This window comes from Artemia franciscana, chromosome 16 (genome assembly GCF_032884065.1).
Source record: "Artemia franciscana chromosome 16, ASM3288406v1, whole genome shotgun sequence".
NCBI lineage: Eukaryota > Metazoa > Arthropoda > Branchiopoda > Anostraca > Artemiidae > Artemia > Artemia franciscana.
The window spans coordinates 25,719,095-25,743,849 of record NC_088878.1 but is presented as its reverse complement, the minus strand read 5'-3'; the positions used below and the strand labels follow the sequence as shown (position 1 = coordinate 25,743,849).

The window sequence follows — 24,755 nt, the reverse complement described above, 5'->3', positions numbered from 1 at the left end:
GAAAAGTTCATTTTCGCACCAATTGCCAATTCCCATTTTCTCTAGATTGAAGGTTCACTTGCGAGAGAAGTAAGGGAAGCGTTGGAGGCTGCCTACCTTGTCCCCGCAATTTAAGGGACAAGCCCGGTGGGTACCACGGCTCTTGCAAACAGCTCTCCCCCACCCTTCTGCTTACTTTTCTCCTCTCACCTTTATCGTAACGCAATCGTCTATAATATCGGAAATTATAATTATTTTCGCAACTGCTTAATCCTGACCTGTATCATATATAGTTCATGAAAAAATCGATAAGAGAAATCACTGTTCCCAAGGGAATTTTCACTCAAGTCTGAAAATAATCCGCTTATTTATAATTCTTTGGACACTAAATTAATTATTATGAAAATACTAGCTGTTGGGGTGGCGCTTCGCGCCACCCCAACACCTAGTTGGTGGGGGCGCTTCGCAACCACACCCCCCCCCAGCCCCCCCCCGCGCGCGTAAGTCGTTACGCGCCATATTAGTTACGCGCCATTGTAGTTGTGTCCCTATGTCCCACCTGTGAATATAGATAGATATATATATATATCTATATATATATATCTATATATATAAAAATAAGTTGTCTGTCTGTCAGTGGATCTGTGGATCTGTGGATCAGATGACGTCATGTTTCGGCTGACGTCATGAAATTAGTTGCCGTCATTTTTGCTTTGAAGGTGACGTCATTCAAGTTATATAAGACATATGTTCGCGTAGAAATCTATTAATGTTTAAGTTTACAATGACTGATGAAGATGCTCAAAGAGTCTATGCCAAAAAACTTGCTGCTGATAGAGAAAGTCAGAAAAGAAAGCGTGCCGAGGAACTACCAGAGCAACGCGAAAGCACAAACCTCTTCAGGATTTGGGAATGCCTTCACCTAACCGTATCGCTGCTGTTTCGACATGTGTAGAATTGGATCGTGAACAAAGTTACAGTACGAGTGATCTATTGTCGTATGTACAAAATAACATTTCCAAGTTAACGTCGGAACAAAAAGACATTTATGATACGATAATGCATTGTGTCGATAACAACGTTGGAGAAATTTTCTTTTTGGATGCGCCAGGAGGTACTGGTAAAACGTTTGTGATAAAACTGATTCTGGCATCAATTCGATCTAAAAATGATATAGCGTTGGCAATTGCGTCGTCCGGAATAGCCGCAACATTGCTGCCTGGTGGAAGAACTGCTCATTCCGCTTTGAAATTGCCTCTGAACTTGCATTCTACAGAAACTCCCACGTGCAATATTTCCAAATCATCTGGGATGGGTAAAGTATTGCAGCAATGCAAACTTATTATTTGGGATGAGTGCACAATGGCACACAAAAAATCGCTCGAGGCTCTGGATCAATGCTTGAAAGATTTGCGAGGGAAGTCGAAACCCTTTGGCAGCACCTTAATATTGCTTGCGGGAGATTTCAGGCAAACATTACCTATAATACCTAGGTCAACTCCTGCAGACGAAATGAATGCTTGCCTGAAAAATTCTAATTTATGGGCACACGTAAAAACATTAAAATTAACTACAAATATGCGTGTCCGATTGCAAAACGATGACTCTGGTCAAACATTTTCAGATCAATTGCTGGCAATGGGAAACGGAAAGCTCCCAGTAGACTCAATTTCAGGACGTACACAACTACCTGCTGAATTCTGTAATTTAGTGACGTCCAAAAATGAATTGATTGAAAAAGTATTTCCGAATATTCTAAAAAATTATAAAAATAATAAATGGCTAAGTGAAAGAGCGATTCTAGCACCCAAAAATATAGACGTCCACGAAATCAACAATATTGTTTTGACCAAGATTCAAGACCAGGCAGTCCTTTACAAGTCAGTCGACACAGTTTTGGAACCAAATGAAGCGGTTAATTATCCATCTGAATTTTTAAATTCCATAGATCTTTCAGGGTTTCCACCACACGTGCTACAACTAAAAATAGGCGTACCAATAATACTTTTAAGAAATATAAACCCACCAAAGCTTTGCAATGGCACTCGACTTGCCGTAAAAAAAACAATGGAAAACCTAATAGAGGCCACAATCCTGACAGGGCCTTTTGAGGGTGAGGCTGTTCTTATTCCTCGCATTCCCATGATTCCAACAGATCTGCCTTTTCAATTTAAAAGATTGCAATTCCCAATTCGATTAGCATTTGCAATCACCATTAACAAAGCTCAAGGTCAATCATTAGAAAAATGTGGTATTGATCTTAATACTGATTGTTTTTCCCATGGACAATTGTACGTTGCATGTTCGAGGGTCGGTAAACCTGACAATCTATTTATATGCAGCGAGAATTGGACAGCGAAGAATGTTGTATATTCGCAAGTTTTACGCAGTTAATTTGTATTTCGGAACCAAATGAAGCGGTTAATTATCCATCTGAATTTTTAAATTCCATAGATCCTTCAGGGTGTCCACCACACCTGCTACAACTAAAAATAGGCGTACCAATAATACTTTTAAGAAATATCAACCCACCAAAGCTTTGCAATGGCACGCGACTTGCCGTAAAAAAAAAAAAATGGAAAACCTAATAGATGCCACAATCTTGACAGGGCCTTATGAGGGTGAGGCTGTTCTTATTCCTCGCATTCCCATGATTCCAATGGATCTGCTTTTTCAATTTAAAAGATTGCAATTCCCAATTCGATTAGCATTTGCAACCACCATCAACAAAGCTCAAGGGCAATCACTAGAAAAATGCGGTATAGATCTTAATACAGATTGCTTTACCAATGTACAATTGTATGTTGCATCTTTGAGGGTCGGTAAACCTGACAATCTATTTATAGGCACAGACAATGGGACAGCGAAGACTGTTGTATATTCACAAGTTTTACGTAGTTAATTTGTATTGTATCTATCTATCTATCTATCTATATAAAAACGAGTTGTGTGTATGCATGTTTGTTTGTTTGTAAAAAGAGCGTTTGCATATGACGTCATTATTAGTACATACGGGTTTGTATATGGACAGACAATGGGAAAGCCAAGAATGTTGTATATTCGCAATTTTTACGTAGTTTGAAACACATATATAAATCTATCTATATTCACAGGTGGGACACAGGGACACAACTACAATGGCGCGTAACTAATATGGCGCGTAACGACTTACGCGCGCGGGGGGGCTTGGGGGGGGGCGTGAAGCGCCCCACCAACTAGGTGTTGGGGTGGCGCGAAGCGCCACCCCAACAGCTAGTATATGTATATATATATATATGTTTTTAACTACGTAAAACTTGCGAATATACAACATTCTTTGCTGTCCCATTGTCTGTGCATATAAATAGATTGTCAGATTTACCGACTCTTGAACATGCAACATATAATGGTCAATGGGAAAACAATCCGTATTCAGATCTATACCTCATGATTCTAATGATTGCCCTGTGTCCCGGTGTCCCAGTCTCTGATTTCTCTTTGAGTGTCCCGGGCGTCATTTATATTCCTTGTGTCCCGGTGTCCCGGTCGTCATTTATTACCTTTATTTAGGTAATAAATAAAGGTTTATTTACCTTTTTTAGTTTTTTTTAGTTTTTTAGATGAAAATTTTTTTAGTTTTATTCCTTTTTTTCTTTTTAGTTTTTTATTGGTTTTTACCTTTTTTTAGCTTTTTTAGTTTTTTTCGTTTTTTCTTTTTACTTTTTATCTTTTTTTTATCTTTTTTATTTTTTTTTATTTTTATTCTTAAATTTTTTTTTATTAGTTTTTAGTTTTTTTTTGTAGTTTTTGCCTTTTTTAGTTTTTTCAGTTTTTTTTTAGTTTTTAGATTTTTACCTTTTTTAGCCTAACCAGGATTTGAACCTGGGACCTTCATTCTCCGTTCTGACACCCTCTCTCACCGAGCGACTACTCCAGCATGTTCATTTTGGTGTTTTAAATGGTATATTATTAACCAAATTAATGTGTTTTACAATATGCTAAGCATCGTCATAACAAAAATGACGACAACTAATTTCATGACGTCAGTCAACACAGAAATTAAGTTCTGAAATTAAGTCATGAAATTAGTTGCCGTCATTTTTGCTTTGACGGTGACGTCATTCAAGTTATATAAGACATATGTTCACGTAGAAATCTATTAATGTTTAAGTTTACAATGACTGATGAAGATGCTCAAAGAGTCTATACCAAAAAACTTGCTGCTCATAGAGAACGTCAGAAAAGAAAGCGTGCCGAGGAACTATCAGCAGCAAGTTTTTTGGCATAGACTCTTTGAGCATCTTCATCCCAACCGGAAAACAACGAAACCGGGCAACCACAAATCAATAGTTAAATCTCGACCTTTTCAAGAGTCGTCCCTTTGTCCGGTGACGCACCTAGCTGGGTATATTAGAATGACGTCATATCTGAATAGAGACGATGCACTTTTTCTTGCATATCGTAAGCCTTATACCGCTGCGTATAAGTCATCTATTTCTAGATGGATAAAAGAAATGTTATTTCTTACAGGTATAGATACCAGTGTTTATGGTGCTCATGGCTCGCCGCGGTGGTGTAAAACGTATATCTGGTCTAATTTACGAGGAAACCAGAGGTGTTCTTAAAGTTTTTCTAGAAAATGTTATTCGTGATGCTATCACCTACACAGAACATGCCAAGAGAAAGACAGTAACTGCAATGGATGTAGTCTACGCTCTGAAGCGTCAAGGTCGTGCATTGTATGGCTTTGGTGGTTAATGGTCCCCCTGAACTGTCCCCCTACCCAACGGCCTTTTTAAAGGCCATCAAATCTTTTAGACACTTTCTAGCTGTAAAGCCTGCCAAGCCCACAGCTAAGAAAACCTTAGTCAAGAAAACAGCCAAACCTACTGCAGTTAAAAAGTCAACTTCAGTCAAAAAGGCTACCAAGCCAATGGCTGGTAGCAAAAAACCTGTAAAGGTTTTCAAGAAACCCACTGTTGCCAAAAAAGCAGTAGCAGCAAAGAAATCGACACCCAAGAAGGGGCCGTTAGTCAAGAAAGCTCCCGCCAAAAAAAGTCAGTAGCTAAGAAACCAGCTAAAAAGTAATGTGTGCAATAAGCTATCCTATAGTATCAAACAGCCCTTTTCAGGGCTATCAAAGCAAATGCTCCAAACTTTATGTTCAGAAAGTTATAATGCTATAAATTTCTAATTTTGACTCCCTACTTTTCCCTTTCAAGTATATTTCAGCTGTTGTTTGAGCCCAAAAATACGTTGTATAATATTTACTTTTGCATTCTAGCGCTATTGCTGTCTAAAAAAAAAAAAAAAAAAAAAAAAAAAAAACACAACCCCATATTAAAGACTAGATTTGACGGCTGGCTCGTAAGGTTAAAGCTTGATATTATAGTGCGAACATTGATAAATATACAAATATATCGCCATAGCCGAATGGGTAGAGCGGCGCCTTCAAATTGTGGGAGCGGAGGTACCATTCCCGACTAGTCTGAGTGAGGCTGATGAATCATAACTAATAAGATTATATCAATCAAAAATAATAACAGATTAAAAATAACAAAGTGTAAATCGTGAGAGTTGAGGTATCATTCCAACTAGACTTATAAATACTAGTACTATTTTATAGTAAAACAACACAAATATAAATAGTTTCGCTTAATTTCTTTTTTTCAAATCTTCGACAAAAAAGAAAAGGTTTGATACAAAAAGTTTATACTCTAAAAATGACTGTTGTTGTTGGTATTGTTTTCTTATTTAACAATACAACACATGAATCACAATCTTTGCAAAAACAAAAAAGAAGAACCACAGATTACCTAGAAATGACTCGCTAGGCCTCTGAGCAGAAATTTTTTGCCCAGGTAGAGCGGTTCCCTGAAAATACGTTAGAATATACGATACAAAAAGTTTAGACTCTAAAAATAACTGTTGTTGTTGGTATTGTTTTCTTATTTAACAATACGACACATGAATCGCAATCTTTGCAAAAACAAAATAGAAGAACCAAAGATTACCTAGAAATGACTCGCTAGGCCTCTGAGCAGAAATTGTTCGCCAGGTAGAGCGGTTCCCTGAATATACGTTAGAATATACGATACAAAAAGTTTAGACTCTAAAAATGACTGTTGTTGTTGGTATTGTTTTCTTATTTAACAATACAACACATGAATCGCAATCTTTGCAAAAACAAAAAAGAAGAACCACAGATTACTTAGAAATGACTCGCTAGGCCTTTGAGCAGAAATTGTTCGCCCAGGTAGAGCGGTTCTTTGATTAAAGTCAGTCTTTTTCAAGTCTTTGTCTCAAGTCTAAAGTCAAGTCTTTGATTAAAGTCAGTCTTTTTCGCGGCGCTCTTGAAGGAGCAAGTGCAATGGTATTATTGATGCTACTGAAAGACAAAAGTAGTTGAACTGTACAATGAAGTTGAGGCCAAAAAAATTTGAAGGGACTTAGAACAGAGACCAATCAAAGACTAACTTTAAAGTTAGTTTTTGATCTAAGACAATTGCTTAGCTGCCGCTATTGAAGGAACAAGTAGACTTTTGCTATATCTGCGATTGAAAGACCAAGGCAATTTGAACTGTACAATGGAGTTGGGCCTGACAACATATGAAGAGGATTTGGACATGGACAAATCAAAGACTAATTTTAAAGTAAGCCTTTGATTTAAGTCAGCTATTTATGCGGCGCTATTGAAGGAACAAGCAGAATTGTGGTGTATATGCTATTGAAAGACAAAGGTATTTGAACTGTCCAATGGAGTTGAGCCCAAAAATAAATGAAAACGATTTGGACATAAATACACTGTTCAATCAGCTTTTATCATAAATTGCTGGTAAAGTGCCCCCAATGGAATATATTGAATGACACGCCATCTTTCTGGAAATCAGAAATGAGTGTGAGTCCACTGTTGTTTTGGCTTAGCTGATGAGCCAATAAATAAAGTCAAAGATTGTTACTTGTGACAAAAGTGAAGTGACATTATAGGCCCCCAGTATATTTGACCGATCAAGGCGATGCCCCATGGACTGAAAAATGAATTCCGGCATAGAAAAATTAATCATTTAAAACTGTATTTTTCTTGGTGGCTTTCAACTTGATTTAATTTCCGGAATGGTCAACTAAAATATCTTGGGGGCTTATAATGTCACTTTGGTTGCAATTTTTGACTTTATTTATTGGCTTAGATAAATTTGAGTCAAGTGTTGGCATTTATTTATTACCGATAGATGGAAATCAAGATGTCCAACTTAGTCTCCTCTGTTTTTCTTTCTTCTTATAAAAGATGTAAACAGCTTGGCGCTATTAGAATAAGGAAACGAGTTTGTTACCAAGAATATTATTTTACTTTGAAAAATAAATCATTATAATATATATATCTTCTATATATATAAAAATAAGTTGTCTGTGGATCTGTGGATCTGTGGATCAGGTGACGTCGGGTTTGTCCGCATATGACGTCTGAATTATTTCACACTAATACAAAATAAGAAAAAAAACTAAAAAAGGTAAAAACTACAAAAAAACTAAAAAGAAAAAAAAACTAAAAAAGCTAAAGAACTAAAAAAAACTAAAAAAAGGTAAAAAACTAAAAACTAAAAAAAAACTGAAAAAACTAAAAAAAGGCAAAAACTACAAAAAAAACTAAAAACTAATAAAAAAACTAAAAAATCTAAAAAACTAAAAAAACTAAAAAAACTAAAAAAAGGTAAAAAACTAAAAAAAAAACTAAAAACTAAAAAAGAAAAAAACTAAAAAAAGGAAAAGACTGAAAAATAAAAGAGAAAAAGAAAACTAAAAAAATATGAATAAAAATACAAAAAAATAAAAAAGATAAAAACTACAAAAAAATTAAAAAGAAAAAACGAAAAAAAACTAAAAAAGCTAAAAAAAAAGGTAAAAACCAATAAAAAAAACAAAAAAGAAAAAAAGGAAAAAAAACTAAAAATTTTTTTCATCATATAATATGACGTCTGAATTATTTCATCATATACCAATTCAAAAACGAATGTATTCAAGCCGATGTAGCTGAGTTGATAAGGCACAAATGACGACCGGGACACCGGCACATAGGGAATATGAATGACGACACTCAAAGAGAAAGCGACCGGGACAAAAGGAATGTTCGATTAGCAATCAACAAAGCACCGGGACACAAATGACGACCGGGACACAGGGAGTATAAATGACGACCAGGATATAAGTAAAAAAAACTAAAAAAACTAAAAAAAAGGTAAAAACTACAAAAAAACTAAAAAAAAAAAAAAATAAAAACTAATAAAAAAACTAAAAAATCTAAAAATCTAAATAAACTAAAAAAGAAAAAAAATAAAAAAGGAAAAAAATAAAGGAGAAAAACAAAACTAAAAAACGAATGTATATACAGACCGGGACACCGGGATACAAATGACGACCGGGACACAGGGAATATAAATGACGACCGGGACACAGGGACACAACTACAACGGGGACGCCGGGGGGGACAGGGGGATATAAATGACGACCGAGACACCGGGACACATGGAATATAAATGACGCCCGGGACACTCAAAGAGAAATCACAGACTGGGACACCGGGACACCAACAGCTAGTATATATATATATATATATATATATATATATATATATATATATATATATATATATATATATATATATATATAAAGGATGCCAACAGCACCCGGTGTTCCCAGGCGGTCACCCATCCAAGCACTGACCGGGTCCGATGTTGTGTGACTTCCACGATCTGACGAGACTGGGTACTTTCAACGTGATATGGCCGTTAGCTGAGAAATTTTGTAACAAAATAATTGTTGGTCCACAAACTGAAAAGAAATAAAATGCTTGGTTTTAGAGTCATGAACCAAGGTTTTTAGTAGATAAATATTTAAAAAGAATCAAAATATGCTTATTAATTCTTTTTCTGAAAACACACCTTTATTCTTTCTGAAAAAAATGACAAGCCCCCCAAAATGTTTCTACCTTTGAGATGACTACCCTATGGCTTCCTACGCTAGTTTGGATCAGTCGAATTAGAGGGTCTTTGAAACTTTATTAATTGTAACAAAATGGTTTAGCCTCAAATATATATTTAGATTTTGTTGGGGTATAATTTAAGGATTTTTAAGAAAATATTTCCCCAGCCTCCGGTAAATTCTTGTTCTTTGTTACTAGATAAATGTGAAAGCTTTCCTTTTCACATTCAGCATCCTTAATTTCATAGCTTTTTCCATTCCGGGAGTGGTTAGATGCTATAGAGTGATTCAATGAATTTGTAGCCCTGAAAAGGGCTGTTGGTTAATTTAGGGTAGGTCTTGGAGCTAAAATTAGATTCATTTAGGCCTTTGCCGGTTTTTCAGTCTTCTTTGGTAGAAGGACTGCTTGAATATTGGGCGAAAAGCCTCCTTGGGCAATGGCAACCCCTGACAGTAGCTTGTTCAGTTCTTCATCGTTTCTAATGGCTAGCTGAAGGTAACGAGGAATGATACGAGTTTTTTTGTTATCTCGTGCAGCATTACCAGCCAGCTCAAGGACCTCAGCAGCAAATACTCCATCACCGCTGCAAGGTAAACGGGTGCCCCTGCACCAACTCGCTCTGCATAGTTGCCCTTTCTCAGAAGACGGTGGATCCTTCCCACTGGGACTTGGAGACCTGCCCTGTTTGAACGGGATTTTGCCTTTCCCTTCACTTTTCCACCTTTTCCTCTTCCTGACATGGTTTCTAGGTTACAGAATTCACTTGGACTCTTCTTGATCACGAACAAATTGAAAATGATGCCTATTCTTGAAAGCGCAAATAATTTACACTCCGGCCAGCGAACTGAGTTCTTCTGACAAAAGAATTGTGCGCGAACTGTAGTTGGTGTATAGATGGGTCAAATTTTGTAAACGCAATTCATTTGACAATTGGATTTCGTTAAGGCATATTTTAATCATGGCTCCAAAAACTTCAGGAAAAGAAGCAAAGAAAGCTGGTAAGGCGCAGAAAAATATCAGTAAAACTGATAAGAAAAGGAAACGAAAGAGGAAGGAAAGCTACGCCATTTACATTTACAAAGTTCTCAAGCAAGTGCATCCCGACACTGGTGTTTCTAGCAAGGCAATGAGCATCATGAATAGCTTTGTCAATGACATATTTGAAAGGATTGCTGCGGAAGCCTCTTGTCTAGCTCACTACAACAAGAGGTCCACCATCACTAGCAGAGAGGTTCGAACTGCTGTGAGGCTGCTACTACCCGGAGAACTTGCCAAGCACGCTGTTATTGAAGGCACTAAAGCTGTAACAAAATACATAAGCTCCAAATAAGGGGGTTTCCCCCGACTATTAGTGCTCAATCAGCGGGACCCTCCCAAACAGCCCTTTTAAGGGCTAATACCTTATTCCAAATGCTCTATTCTCAAATTGCTTTCATTACTGCTGGCTTTGATTTGAAAAATCTTGGGTAAACAAGAACCCATACTAAACCACAATTCAAAACAATAAAAAGGGTCCCTGTTTAGAAGGCAGGTCTCAATTTGCTTGTTGTATAGAAAATAATATCTATCGCCGAATAGTTAAAGAGAATAGAGAAGGGGGCCTCGACTTTTTCATGACATTCCATGAAAGCATTTTTAAAGGTCCGTGGGCCCCATTGGGAGCCGTTCATTTTTTTGAGTGTTTTTGGATTTATTAGGCTGACCTAAATTGGCTTTTTGCGTGTTTCCTTTTCATTACATGTTTTGGATCTTGTTGAATGCCACGCTGAATATATGACTCATTTTTACCATAGTTTGGCGTATACCTGAAATAATTTCGACTTTTTTTTTGTTATTTTGCCCATAGTGTTTTTTTGTTGTTTTTTTTTTATGTCCGTTGATTTTCAATTAAAATCGAGTAATTGTGGGCATCAAGCCATGGCCAATTGTAGAAAAAGTCAAGAAAGATGGTCCGATTGAGTGAGAGGCAAATCTCGCATTAACCCCCTTATTAGGATTGCATAAAAATGAGTGTTCATTTTTTGGGGGTTATTTTTGGATTTACTAGACTGGCCTAAATTGGCTTTTGGTGTCTTTCGCTTTTCATTAGATAGTTTATATCTTGTTTAATGCCGCGCCGAATCTTTCAACTCATTTTTGAAATAATTATGCCTCCTTGAGTCATACCTTTTTTTTTTTCACCGAAAACTACGCTGTTTAACGTAATTTCGCCTGTTTGTTTAATCCATCTAGTGGTCCTTAAAAGGACCGTTGGTTAAAATGCAATTGCGGTGAACTAGGGTACTTAAGCTCTCTCGCCACGGATACGACGGGCAAGTTGAAATTCTTTGGGCATGATGGTCACCCTTTTGGTGTGAATGACACACAAGTTGGTATCCTCACAAAGTCCAACTAAATCCGCCTCGCGGGCTTCTTGTAAGACCATCACAGCCGAACTCTGGAACCTCGGGTCAGTTTTGAAATCCTGGGCAATCTCTCGCACAAGTCTCTGAAAGGGCAATTTCCTTATTAAGAGTTCGGTACTCTTTTGATAGCGACGAATTTCTCTCAGGGTTACGGTTCCGGGCCTGTATCTGTGTGGTTTTTTCACCCCTCCGGTAGCAGGAGCCGACTTACGTGCTGCCTTGGTTGCAAGCTGCTTTCTAGGTGCCTTTCCGCCCGTTGATTTTCTTGCAGTTTGTTTTATCCTAGCCATGTTGATAGTTTGCCTCTATTTAAAAGAATGAACAAATGAATCAATACCTAGTGGCTATAACTATACGGAGCGCCAGCCGCGCGACAGAGTCACATTTTGATGGAAAAGACTTTAATAGTATAAATTGAGCGGGCTTTGAAAGAAATTTCTTAGTTTGACAAAAACTTTACAGCTGTTGGCGACTCCACTGAATTTAAAATGACAGGAAGAGGAAAGGGAGGAAAGGGGCTTGGAAAAGGAGGCGCAAAACGTCATCGCAAAGTTCTTCGTGACAATATCCAGGGTATCACAAAGCCAGCTATCAGAAGACAGGCTCACCGCGGTGGTGTAAAACGCATATCTGGCCTAATTTACGAGGAAACCAGAGGTGTTCTTAAAGTTTTTCTCGAAAATGTTATTCGTGATGCTGTCACCTACACAGAACATGCCAAGAGAAAGACAGTAACTGCAATGGATGTAGTCTACGCTCTGAAGCGTCAAGGTCGTACATTGTATGGCTTTGGTGGTTAATAGTCCCCCTGAACGGTCCCCCTACCCAACGGTCTTTTTAAAGGCCACCAAATCCTTTAGACACTTTCTAGCTGTAAAGCCTGCCAAGCCCACAGCTAAGAAAACCTTAATCAAGAAAACAGCCAAACCTACTGCAGTTAAAAAGTCAACTTCAGCCAAAAAGGCTACGAACAAATGTACGGACCCCGAGTCCAAAATTAGCTGAAGCAACAAACCGCAGGACCGAAGCAAGGACCTTAGTAGTCAAGAAGCGACGTTAGTCAAATACAAACAGTTCTAGTACGACGTTTCTAGTAAGACCTATTAGTTCTAGTAGTATCTAGTACGATTATTTTTTTTCTGTTTCACCATTTTTGACCGAAATACAGATATCAGTTGGTTATAAAGTCGTTATGAATGGCCAACCAGCCGGCAGAATTTTTAATTCTTCATAAAATTGATTATAGAGACTTTGGACGATTTAGATTTCTAATAAAAACGGCTATTTGCAAAATAATCAAGCATATCACAATGCTATAAACTACTGAAATCAAGCTATTTTTGTCGTCTGATATAATTTTTATTATATGTTATTTCATCTATTTACATTTTTCTTAAATCCAGGGGCATATTTTTGTCAAAATCGTAGGGGGGGGGGTAAAGTTGCAACAGATTTTCCCATTTCGAATGAAAAGTAAAAATTGGGCTACATAGTACCGTAAAGGCAAATGCATACTAGAGACAACTGATTTATTTCTGTGGATACTAGAGTTATGTTGGCCTATCTTAGTTTAGCGTTATTTTCGGATATTTTAAATTTCAGCTGGGAGGGGGCATTTGCCCTCTCTGCCCCATAGCTAATTACACCCCTGCTTAAATCGCTTAAAGAATAAAGACACAAATAAAATTAAAATTTTATGTATTAAAAAACAACGAGAATAACATAAACAAAGATTTGATTACATAAATATATGCCAGTGTCAATTCAACCAATCATCATTCGAATTTTAACAATAATATTCTAAGTGAAATTCCTTTAAAAAAATCATTATTATCGATTATTAAAAAAAAAAAAATCGTACGAAATATAGATTGCTATGAATTGTACGAAAATGTAATTATTATGGAGACAAATGACATATTATGCCAATTCTGTTATTAAAAAGAAAAAAAATTCCTGAAAAAATGAAATAAGATAAATAAAAATGGACAAAATGAAGATTCAATAAAACAAATTCAATGAAAAGAAATCATTTAAGTATTGTTTGGATTCAGTAAACGATGATAAACATTTGGATGACATCATAACCATTTCAATTTACAACTGAGACCAAAGAGTATATATATCTTAAAAAGAATGACACAACCTCTTAGTGAGGGAAATATTCGGGCCAATTGAGACTAAAAATATAAAAGAATGAGCACACACATTGTATAGCCATGTTAACACCAAAGTTTCTAAATAGTCTATCTGTCAGTTTTATTGCATCGGTTAGCTTCTCCATTGCTATTGCCCTTCTAAGAGCAAAAAAAATTGTAAAAGCTGCATATAGTCAAACATATGATAGAAACATAACAAAATCCCAACTTTTTCTATTTTGTTAAGTACTAAAATAAGCATTTCAATATATAAAATGCTCACGTTCTTCTATACTGCCTAAGATAAGTGACAACTAAATATCAGTAGTTATAAACAAAAATTAGGAAGTTAAAAAGATCATAAAAGCCACAGACACAAAAATTTGCTATTCAAAAGAAAACCTATATTTTATCTTCATTTTTTTATTAACCTTAATATGTTTTTATTTTGTGTCATATTCCATAATATTTTTTTATTATTACTAACTTTCATATAATATGTTATACTAGCTGTTGGGGTGGCGCTTCGCGCCACCCCAACACCTAGTTGGTGGGGCGCTTCGCGCCCCCCAAGCCCCCCCTCCGCGCGCGTAAGTCGTTACGCGCCATATTAGTTACGCGCCATTGTAGTTGTGTCCCTGTGTCCCACCTGTGAATAGAGATAGATATAAATATATGTTTTTAACTACGTAAAACATGCGAATATACAACATTCTTCGCTGTCCCATTGTCTGTGCATATAAATAGATTGTCAGGTTTACTGACTCTTGAACATGCAACATATAATTGTCCATGGGAAAAACAATCCGTATTCAGATCTATACCTCATTATTCTAATGATGTGTCCCTGTGTCCCGGTCGTCATTTATATTCCCTGTGTCCCGGTCGTCATTTGTGTCCATGTGTCCCAGTTTGTAATCTCTCTTTGAGTGTCCCGGTCGTCATTTATATTCCCTGTGTCCCGGTGTCCCGGTCGTCATTTGTGCCCCGGTGTCCCGGTCTGTAATTTCTATTCGAACAATCCCTGTGTCCCTGTCGTCATTTATATATCCCGCCTGTGCCTCCGGCGTCCCCGTTGTAGTTGTGTCCCTGTGTCCCGGTCGTCATTTATATTCCCTGTGTCCCGGTCGTGATTTGTGTCTGGGTGTCCCAGTCTGTAATTTCTCTTTGAGGTTCCCGGCCGTCACTTATATTCCCTCTGTCTCGGTCGTCATTTGTGTCCCGGTCTGTAATTTCTCTTTGAGTGTTTTTTCTTTTTAGTTTTTTTTTAGTTTTTTACCTTTTTTCTTTTTTCAGTTTTCTTTTTCTTCTTTATTTTTTAGCGTCACTATGAAGTACATATCGACGAACCTTTGTTTTTTTAACTTAAATCTGGTAGGCATTGATGACCTTATCCAAGTCAATATCCCAAACCCAATCATCATCGCTATCATTTTCAGTTTTGATATGTTTTGACTCTCGCTGTCCAGGTGGATTTTCATCTAACTGCGCGGTTTTGCGTTCTTTAGCCGCAAGCCTGTTTTCTTGCTGTTCTTGTGATTCCCCGGCACGCTTTCTTTTCTTACTTTCTCTATCAGCTGCAAGCCTGTTTTCTTGCTGTTCTTGTGATTCCTCGGAACGCTTTCTTTTCTTACTTTCTCTATCAGCAGCAAGTTTTTTGGCATAAACTCTTTGAGCAGCTTCCTCGGCTGTTGCCATTGTAGGTTCTTCAGTCATTTTACAATTAAACATTTTTCCGTGAACAAATGTCTTAAATACCGTTAATGACGTCACCGTCATAGCAAAAATGACGACAACTAACTTCATGACGTCAGTCGACACAGAAACATGACGTCACCTGACAGACAGACACACAGACAGACAACTTATTTTTATATATATAGATATATATTTTTATTATATGTTTTTGTATTATCATTAATATATTAGAGGGAAATGTTCCAAACGATAAGCCCTCCCCCCCCCCTTCAACGTGTGAATGTCCACTGTCCTGATATTTTGACTTGTGTCAAGTCTTTGTTCTATATAATCAATGGCCAAGACTAGTTTATAAAATAAATTAAATTTCTATATATTAATCATCAGAACATAAGTAGTATTATCAGTCAAATTAATGGCTGTCCTCTGAATTTTGAACAAGAGATTGAGTTTCTTCGTATCGGCCGCCATCTTTATTAGTTTTGTTTCTTGATAAACGAGTGACGTTTTCAGTAAGACCAGTAGTCTTCAACCTGTAACATAAAACGATCAGCGATTTAAAAGTCAATAATTTGCTGAATCAAAACACATGTACAGAGTGGCAATTTTAAAAAAAAATAAGAAGATATTAAAGTTGTATCTGATGTACTTCGTATTACTTCTGTTTCTAAATAAGCAGGCGACATTTTCAGTCAGTTCATCTATCTACTAAAGAAAATATATAGCATTTTTCTGTATTAAAAAATGCTTTATTTGCATTTTTAAAAGCAGTGCTTTATTTAAACATATATGACGTTTAATCACATGTTCCATGAGTAGTGTTGAGTAGACAGAATATAAATGGCAATGTTTATCCTACACATAGGCAATTTCCTATACGAATTTATTTTAATAGATAATTTAGAACTTTTAAAACAGTGATAGTTGTAATTATTCAGGTTTGAGAAAAATAAGCATCATTAAAAAAAAATCCATAGATGTATTAAGCTGAATTAATGACTAAAGCAGGAACATTTCTAGGATAGGTAAGATATAAGTGGCAGTGTATTTTGAATGACAAGTGTGTAAATGGCAAGTATATAAATGACAGTGTGTTTCAAGAATCAGAATTAGAGTTAGAAACAATAAGTTATTTGTACCGCAACAAAATATTCTCGTCCCTTTATCTGTCAAAGACATGTATTTGAATTAAAATGGAATAGTTGTGGGCATCAAGTCATGACTGTAGAAAAAGCCAAGACAGATAGTCTAATTGAGTGAGAAGGAAAACCTGGCATTAATTCCCCCCCCTTATTGCCGATATTACCATCACTCACTTATGCTAATTTTTCTTTTAGGCTATATCCTCCAGGCATTACCTTTGATGTATGTTGTTACATTAATAAAATCCCATTGACAAACACATCAACGTAAACACTCGTTAATTTTTCTTTATAATTGCTGAATACTGTTTGCAAAGCTCTTCTCAAATAAGGTGATGAGCAGGGTCATGTAGATCAGGAGGAACAGTGAGACTGAACATATACTGCCCCGCTGATCCTCCCTTTGAGAACAGCTTAGCGAACAGTAAATGCTATTATTTTAGATTCGCAAAAATGTCACATACAACTGTTTGGCGTATAGCGACGAGTAAAAGTCTTTATTGAGACTTTCTCCACTGTTTTTCTTTCCTTTTCTAATATTCCTTTTGAGTTTCAATTTCATATTCATTCATATATTTATTATGTTGCTGTGAATGTCCGAAATTTGGTTAATAGCGAAATTCACCGGTGAACGTCCGAAAATCCTTTTTCACTGCTTGGATTCAATTAGATTTGCGAGTCAGCTTTTTCAGTCTGATGCAAGCTATGATGATAAAAGTTAAAGTTAGGTTAAATTGTGTTATTTTTGGTCAGGTTAAATTTGGGTATAAATATCAGAAATCGGCTAAAAACCTAACATAACCTAACCAACCCTAGCCTTTCATCATCAAACCTCGCATTAAGTTGAAAAAGTTTACTGGCAACGCTGACTAGGTCCAAGGAGAAAAAAAAAGGGTATTTTGGACATTCACCAATTTTGAACATTCACGATAACATCATTCGTGTTTATATTTGTTCTCAAACTGAGAATCAGCAAAAAAAAAATGAACAATCAACAGAACAATCTTCATCAATCCACATTGCCCAGCTGATCCTTGTTCTGAGGACAGTTCATCAATCGGTCTCAAGCAATTATCCTAGAAGTGTAAAAAAAAAAGTCAGATGACTTTCAAGCGTAACAGTGACAGTCAAGGGGACTTCAAACTTTCATAGTGTTACAGAAAAGCAAAATAAGTCGTTTAATTGATTCATAGGAACAATTTTTTATTCAAGGATATTATGGATTGTCATTTCCAGTACGTAAAATTATGTTAGGTAGTATCTAGGCTACAGAAAAAACTTGCGTAAAAGCTTTGGTTTATAATGATTATGAATTGTCAAGGAATAGTCTAGGTATCTGTTCGTCTTACCACCAAACAAAAGCTTTAAGAAACGACGTACGTTCTACGTGTCACTTGGCCATGTTTTGCAGATGAAAAGTTACGAAAGATTGTTCCTGTCTAAACTAAACGAATACTGCGGTGGGAAGAGGTCATAAGAAAGGATATAAAAGAAATTGGATCTCCCTAAGAATGGGCAAAGAGCAAAGCATTGAATAGATCGCCGTGGATGAGGAGCGTGCGTAGCTGCGTTGTCCCAAGATGGCTTGGTGCCGCAGAGAATTGTTAATAGTAGAAGTAATAGCAGAATTCGAGACATGACAATTTAGCTTTTGATAATATTTGACGATGTATTCCAAAATATAATCAATGTTATAATTGTGTATGCCAAAGTGGAGGGGTTGACATTTAACCCCAATGTTTCACCTATTATATTTTCCTACAGCATATATAGGGCAAGACAGGTACGTACCCTGGAATATCTTTGGGATATGGAAGTTTTAAAATCCAGAAAATCTGCCCGATATATGAGCATTTAACACATCTTCCTCAATCTTTTGAAACGCATGAGAGCCATACTTAGCCAACGTCATTAGCGTCATTTCCAGGATACTAATTTAAGCTTGAAGAGTAATCTACCCATTGTTGAAACTTTTTTCGGCTGAAAAAACGCCTGTGCCTTAGCTAATCTATTTTCTCATCCTCACTGCATCCACTATCTTTATTAATTATACTATTCAGATAAGTGAGACTATCAACTTGATTTGACTTTCTCGTTTCTTAACAGCACCCCTTCACCTCTATTTGTTCCTTGTCTAACCAATTTAGTCTTTTTAACATTAATTTTCTGGTACCAAGAACTCTCAAAACTTTCAAAAAATCATTCATTTTGCTATCAGTTTCACCAAAAACAATCAAATTATCTGCATAATCTCAGTCTAGGAGTCTAAGTGCTAGACAGACGATTTCTGTCCAAAAATTTAACTATTTCTTTTATATTATTCATTGGTTTACCTATTGGTTTCTCTAATATTAAGTAAATGTACATCAATAAATTAAACTAGTAGAGAAAAGTTTATGGGGATACCAATACATGCAAAAAGAGAAATTAGAAATAAAAGCCTGGTTGTCCCAAAATATGCTGAACTCTTTCTCAGATAGTTTGAAGCTTACACATATAATGAGGGCTAAAAAAGTTCAAAAATGCGCCAAAAGTCTGTTGTTTTCCAATAGGCAAGGACTGGTTTTATTTTCAATCAAGCTCTGGGCCTGGGACGGTTTTAGTCACTCTGACAAAAAAAAAACAGATGTTTTTCCTTTTCCAAAATCTCAGCCTCCACTTTATTAAGTTCCTCAATAATTTCTCTTCCTTGTGTTTTAAATTCTTTCCGTTTTTCCACATTCGTTAGAATCTCATGTTACTGTTCTTTGTACCCTTCTTCCCAATCGCGGATTTTATTTTCACTTTTGGTACAATATTTTCAGACCAGCAATAAGCTGTTGTTATGGCAACATCGTCCTTGGGATCAATCGCTCCCAAATCACCAAGGCGTCCAAATAGACCAGGAATATTCCCTTTCTGTTTTTCCTCCATAAGAAAGTTGACAATTCTATTGCTAGATCTAGCCGTCTGCATAACACTTCTATCTTCCTCTAGTTTTGCGTTTTTCGACCGAAGATTTTGGACTACTTTCAATTCTTGCTCTTTCAGAATTCTTAACTGATTTTGAGCATCATTTGACTTCCTCTCATATTGAGAAATTAGACATTTTAGCTCTTTAGTTTTCTGCTTTCGATTTTTTCGCTACTCTGTGAATTTTTCCAAACAAATTTCACTTAAAAGGTCACTTAAAAGGAGCACTAGAACTTTTCATTTCAGTTAGAATGAGCCTTCTTGCAACATTATGGGACCACTGGGTCGATACGATCACCTCTGGAAAAAAAAAAAAAAAAAACGCATCCGTGATCCGCCTTCTGACAGAAAATACGAAATTCCACATTTTTGTAGATAGGAGCTTGAAACTTGTACAGTAGGGTTTTCTGATACGTTGAATCTGATGGTGTGATTTTCGTTAAGATTCTATGACTTCAAAGAGATGTTTTCCCCTATTTTGTAAAATAAGGAAAATTTTGCAGGCTCGTAACTTTTGATAGGTAACACTAAACTTGATGAAACTCTTATATTTGAAATCAGCATTAAATTGCAATTCTTTTACCGTAGCTATTGGTAACAGTTTTTTTTTTTTGTTTGGCGTTGATTTTTTTTTGTTGACACTTTGTCAGTCTGCACTCTTTCAAGTTGCCCGTAATTTTTAATCTTGAGTGCAAAATTAGAATATGTTGATAAATTGTATAAGATTCCCTTTATCAAGAAAGTGCAGCTTTAATAGTGTTGTGACGAATAAGAAGGCCTAATCCTCCAGTATGAAGACAGAGATAGAGTTTCCTGTCCTTTTAAAGTAGACAACCCCTCATAAGAAATTCCTTGTCAAGTTGGGGTCTCTGCCTAATCCCCCAAATATAATAGGTTGGATCAAATGATTAAGTTTTTTTATTTTTTGATGCGGTACCTACTATTTAGGTAGGCTATATCCTCAAATATGTTATTAGATATACTTTATATGAAATTTTATTAATTCATGAAATATTTAATACAAGTCAAGTTTATTACTATCATTATGTCAAGAAACATCATTATTAATAATCTTTGAAATGTCTATATTTTGGAATCAAGTCATGTTACACTGGCGAAAAGGATAAAGACCTTTTGTTTACGATACCATACTTCTTCGTAACACATAAGGTACACTTCGCAAGACCCGTCCAGGACGAGTCTTGACTAGAGTTTTCTGTCCTCTTAGTCCTCTTTTACGCTTTCTTATTGCTATAGAGACCTTACTAGTTTGATTTATCGCTAAAACGAGACCATTGTTGATATCCTTTTCTTTTTAAATAGTCCGGAAAATATATTTCATTTTTTGTAGATGGCGTTGCGCTCTAATTTTTTAAAAGAAAATATTCTTTGGAATGAGACATATGGTACTTACGTTCATATTGTTCTTTTTTTTTATTTTTGGAAACGATACTGTTTTTTTACTATTATTCTTTTTTTAGATTTCTGTGCCGTTTCAGTACACATGGTTGGACATGCTGTTATTCGAAGTGGCGACATATACTTTTATCATTTTTACTGGTTATATTTTCCGTCCAGCGCTAAACAATCAATAATTTCTTATGGCAGAAGATGATGAAGAAGAATGTTTTAATTTGAAAGAAGTGTAAGTCTATATCCATCGCAAAGATAGGATTAGGTCTAAAATGGCAAAATAAACTGTCCACAAAATTGATCTGACTAATTTGTCTGCACCAAAAATTTGTGTGTTTGAAAGAGCTTTTTGGGGCTTAATATAAAGCTATTCAAAAATAAATAAAAACTGCTCTTGTATGGTAAACATGTAGCATATTTTCTTTCAGGGCGGATCTGGAGCAAAATCTTGGGGGGGGGGAGTACGACAAGGGTGCCAATAAGCAAAATTGGGGGGGGATAATTTGATGAGGACGCCAATAATTGACCAGATCGACAAATTTACTTATGAAAGAGTGAAAAATGGAAAATTTGTGGTGTAGTCTGAGGTCCTCCACCCTGGATACGCCAGTGTCTTCTTTGGACTTTGAAGTGTTAACGCTTAAAGCAACGCTTGATCTCAGTTATATCCGTTGCTACCAATAGTCCAATCTTAGCTCGAAGACTTATCTTCTAATTCTTCTAGGTCTTTTTTCAGCTTGAAAAAAAAAACATTAGGCCTTGGCTATTCTACTTTCAGCTGAATTCTTAAAAGTCTCACAAGTGTATTTATTTTGCTGATATTTTTATCTAGAGCAATGAAATCATCGCGTAAAGAGAGAAAGAGAGAGAGAGAGAGAGAGAGAGAGAGAGAGAGAGAGAGAGAGAGAGAGAGAGAGAGAGAGAGAGAGAGAGAGAGAGAGACTTTTATTTCAAAACGACTTTCACAGTGCATGGTGCTGAATTAGTGCTTTACGTCATGTATTACAGTCAGATAAAACTTTTCAAATAAAAAAAAAGAGAAAAAGACAGATAGAGAAACACAGTGTTAGACAGAAACTTGTCAGATTAAAAACAACCGACCATCAACTAAAAAACTGAGTCAATACAACAAATTCACTGATTAATAATGTTTACAAATGCAGGAATAAAACTCTTCCTGTATATATATTAAGGGCTAATTTTCGGTGCATATATTCCTTAATTAAAGGTGTATTATTTTTCAATTATTTTAGTATTATCTCAAAAGCTATTCTGAATTAATCTTCCTTTTCTATCAAAAAAAAAAAAATGTTCTTACTCTCTATTTCGCACATTTGTTAATTTTCTTTAATTTTTTTTTGTATTTTCTTAATTCGCTTCTTATTCTCTCACACATATCTCTTAGGAGCTTTATACAAACCTTTTTCTCTTCTCCCAAGCTGATAGCATTTTGCTAAGATTTCTAGCTGCTTTTCTAACTGTCCTCCTTAAGGTATTTTCTGCTGGTTTCTAAAGTATTTTCCTAAAATCATTCCGTCAACAGAATATCTTTTTTTTTAATTCGTAGCTTTGTCACTTTTTTTCTTTGTTGCTAATAGCGGTCATATATGCCGCTCTCAAGTGTGTCATTAGGCATTTGCAAAAACAAGGAGTCGTTGAAACCTCCAGTTGAATGGAGCTGCTCCACCATTTGAATGGAGCTGCTCAACTAGGGTCATTATTTGGCATCGCGCGCCAATCAACACTCATATTGCTTCTCACTTTACGTTTTCACGGCTGTAAATATTGTTTTACGACGCGTTGGATGGACAACCATTAAAATAAAATAGCAAAAAGAAAGTTAAGCAGCCAGAAAATGCACAACAAACAAACAAATATTTTTTTCGAGAGGTGTTACTCTCCTTGATCACCCTACAACACTCCCGTAGTTACGGTTCTGGTTTGGAAGACTCATGACAGGTATACTTTGAAACCCTTGTGTGGCTCTGAAGACAGGGTTTTCCATTCGAGGATAGGGATAATGACCTTATAGGGTAGCGGAAACTCAATAGCGGAACCGCTCTAGCCTTTAGTGTCTGGCTTATCTTCGTCAGGGTATTTTGGCTACGGTAGGCTTGTAAAATACTTAGTTTACTATCATGCCAAGTTATTGATGAAGACAATGCTAGACGACAGATATGGTTCTTTTAATTCTTTTTATTGATCCCACTTTACCATATTATTACATATATTCGTTATTTTTTACTGTCAATGCCAATTTTTTCTATAATTTTCTTTAATTTCGACTTGAACCTAGCGGTTTCAATTAACAGAAGCGTAGACGAGAGATGGCAGAATTTTTTTCAGTTTATTCAATGAAAATATCAACAAAAGCCGTTTTTCATTGAGTAAACTTTCCATAACAAACAAATACAAAGTAGAGACAATAGGGAAAATCTTTCGAAGACAGTGGAAATCAGTTCTGTGGATATTTCGGCCCTATGTCCAAGGGCCGTCTTCAGCACACATATATATATATATATATATATATATATATATATATATATATATATATATATATATATATATATATATATATATATATGTATATATATATATATATATATATATATATATATATATATATATATATATATATATAATATATATATATATATATATATAAATGAACTTACATCAATTTGTGAGAATTAAAACTAAATAATTAAAAACACTTTTTAAAACTTTTTTTTAAAAATAGCCCTAGCATCCTTGCTTCAACGAAGTTCAACCAGGACTGGCAAAAAGAAAGAAATGAGAATATAAACTCATTCAAACTAAAGAGAACAAAATGATTAGATACAATTGCTTAGAGCCAATCTTGCTTGTTTAGCAGCATGTCTCAAAGGCCTTTTCGTAGTTGGTTCAGTACTATTATAAATCGGTTTAGTAAAATATTTTGTTAGATCATTTTTAATTAAGTTTGAGTATAAAGAATTTAGTGAGTATTCCCCAAAGTCCCTGTTCAAAAAACTATTATTATTTATCTTGAGATTAATTTCTATTGATTCTCGAACCACCTGTTTTGTCCCCAAATCATTACTGATGAGTGAAGAGTTTTTGAAAATTATCATGTGGGACGGATTATTAAATATATGCCAACCTAAAGCAGAATCAAAGGAGTTGCTAGAACTATTTGAAATTAAGGCCTTGTCTATGTCATTTTTATGCTGTTGTAACCGTTTGTCTAGATTCTGATGGGTCCTGCCGACATAGTAATTTCCACAGTCACAGGGTATTTGATAGACCCCTCTTTGGCGAGTAACTGGGGTCTTATCTTTACTCGAATTAAAGAAATTGATGATTTTAAAATTATTAGTAAAAACTAAGTACAGATTATTTTTGTGCAAATATTTTTTAATTGTGTTGTGATCTTTGGGATATACGGAAGATAGACAATATTTGAGGGCTTATCAGTAGCCTCACATTGTGAAGTATCTTCTTCGATGTTAAAAGAATGTCTTTTTTTTCAACGGTTAATTATTTTATTGACAAAAGGAATAGAGTATCCATTACCAAAAAGAATATCTCTGATAAAGTTTATTTCTGCATTTATGTACGAATCGGAACAAATATTCAGGGCACAATCAATGAGGGAAGTTACAACTGCTCTTTTAACTTTTGGGGGGTGATTTGAATTAAAGTGAAGATATCTTCTTTTTGTGCTGGCTTTCGATAAATAGTAACACCCAGCTTATCAGCATTATGAATAATTAATACATCTAAAAACTGTAGTTTATTTTCAATTTCAACTTCTAGGGTGAACTGCAAATTTCGGTCATAAGTGTTAAGATGATCTAAGAACCCCCGAAGTTCAGCTTCCCCACAATTCCAAAGTGAAATTACGTCATCCATATAATGACCCCAATAGACGTGTTTTAAAAAATAAGAATTCAATGCCTAATTCTCAAGATTCCCGACGTAAATATTTGCTAGTAGCCCAGATAAAGGTGCCCCATGGGTAACCCATTTTTTTGATTCTTGAATTGCCGTTGAAGATGTTCATAATGTCTATTAATTTCTATGTGTCTTT

General features: G+C 35.6%; 2 protein-coding genes, 1 long non-coding RNA gene and 1 pseudogene across 3 annotated transcripts; 3 read left to right on the top strand and 1 right to left on the bottom strand.

Moving 5' to 3' along the window:
* The first annotated feature begins 4,515 nt into the window (after positions 1-4,515).
* On the top strand, positions 4,516-5,023 carry LOC136036803 (histone H1-like protein HC2). The gene is made up of 2 exons (XM_065719134.1): positions 4,516-4,711; positions 4,788-5,023. The coding sequence occupies exons 1-2, from the start codon at positions 4,516-4,518 to the stop codon at positions 5,021-5,023; spliced, it is 432 nt and encodes a 143-aa protein (XP_065575206.1).
* Positions 5,024-5,764: 741 nt separating this feature from the next.
* LOC136037284 (uncharacterized) lies at positions 5,765-24,755 on the top strand. Its single transcript, XR_010619907.1, has 3 exons — positions 5,765-6,611; positions 20,752-20,915; positions 24,482-24,755. It is a non-coding gene; the product is annotated as an uncharacterized LOC136037284 (long non-coding RNA).
* LOC136037450 (5S ribosomal RNA) lies at positions 8,628-8,746 on the bottom strand (annotated as a pseudogene).
* Positions 11,224-12,140, top strand: LOC136037281 (histone H4-like). The gene has a single exon (XM_065719918.1). The coding sequence runs from the start codon at positions 11,829-11,831 to the stop codon at positions 12,138-12,140; it is 312 nt and encodes a 103-aa protein (XP_065575990.1). The 5' UTR covers positions 11,224-11,828.

Coding starts and splice junctions, on each gene's coding strand:
- LOC136036803 (XM_065719134.1), top strand. CDS start 4,516: ATGGCTCGCCGCGGTGGTGTAAAACGTATATCTGGTCTAATTTACGAG. Junction 4,712..4,787: donor TGCATTGTATGGCTTTGGTG/GTTAATGGTCCC, acceptor GACACTTTCTAG/CTGTAAAGCCTGCCAAGCCC.
- LOC136037281 (XM_065719918.1), top strand. CDS start 11,829: ATGACAGGAAGAGGAAAGGGAGGAAAGGGGCTTGGAAAAGGAGGCGCA.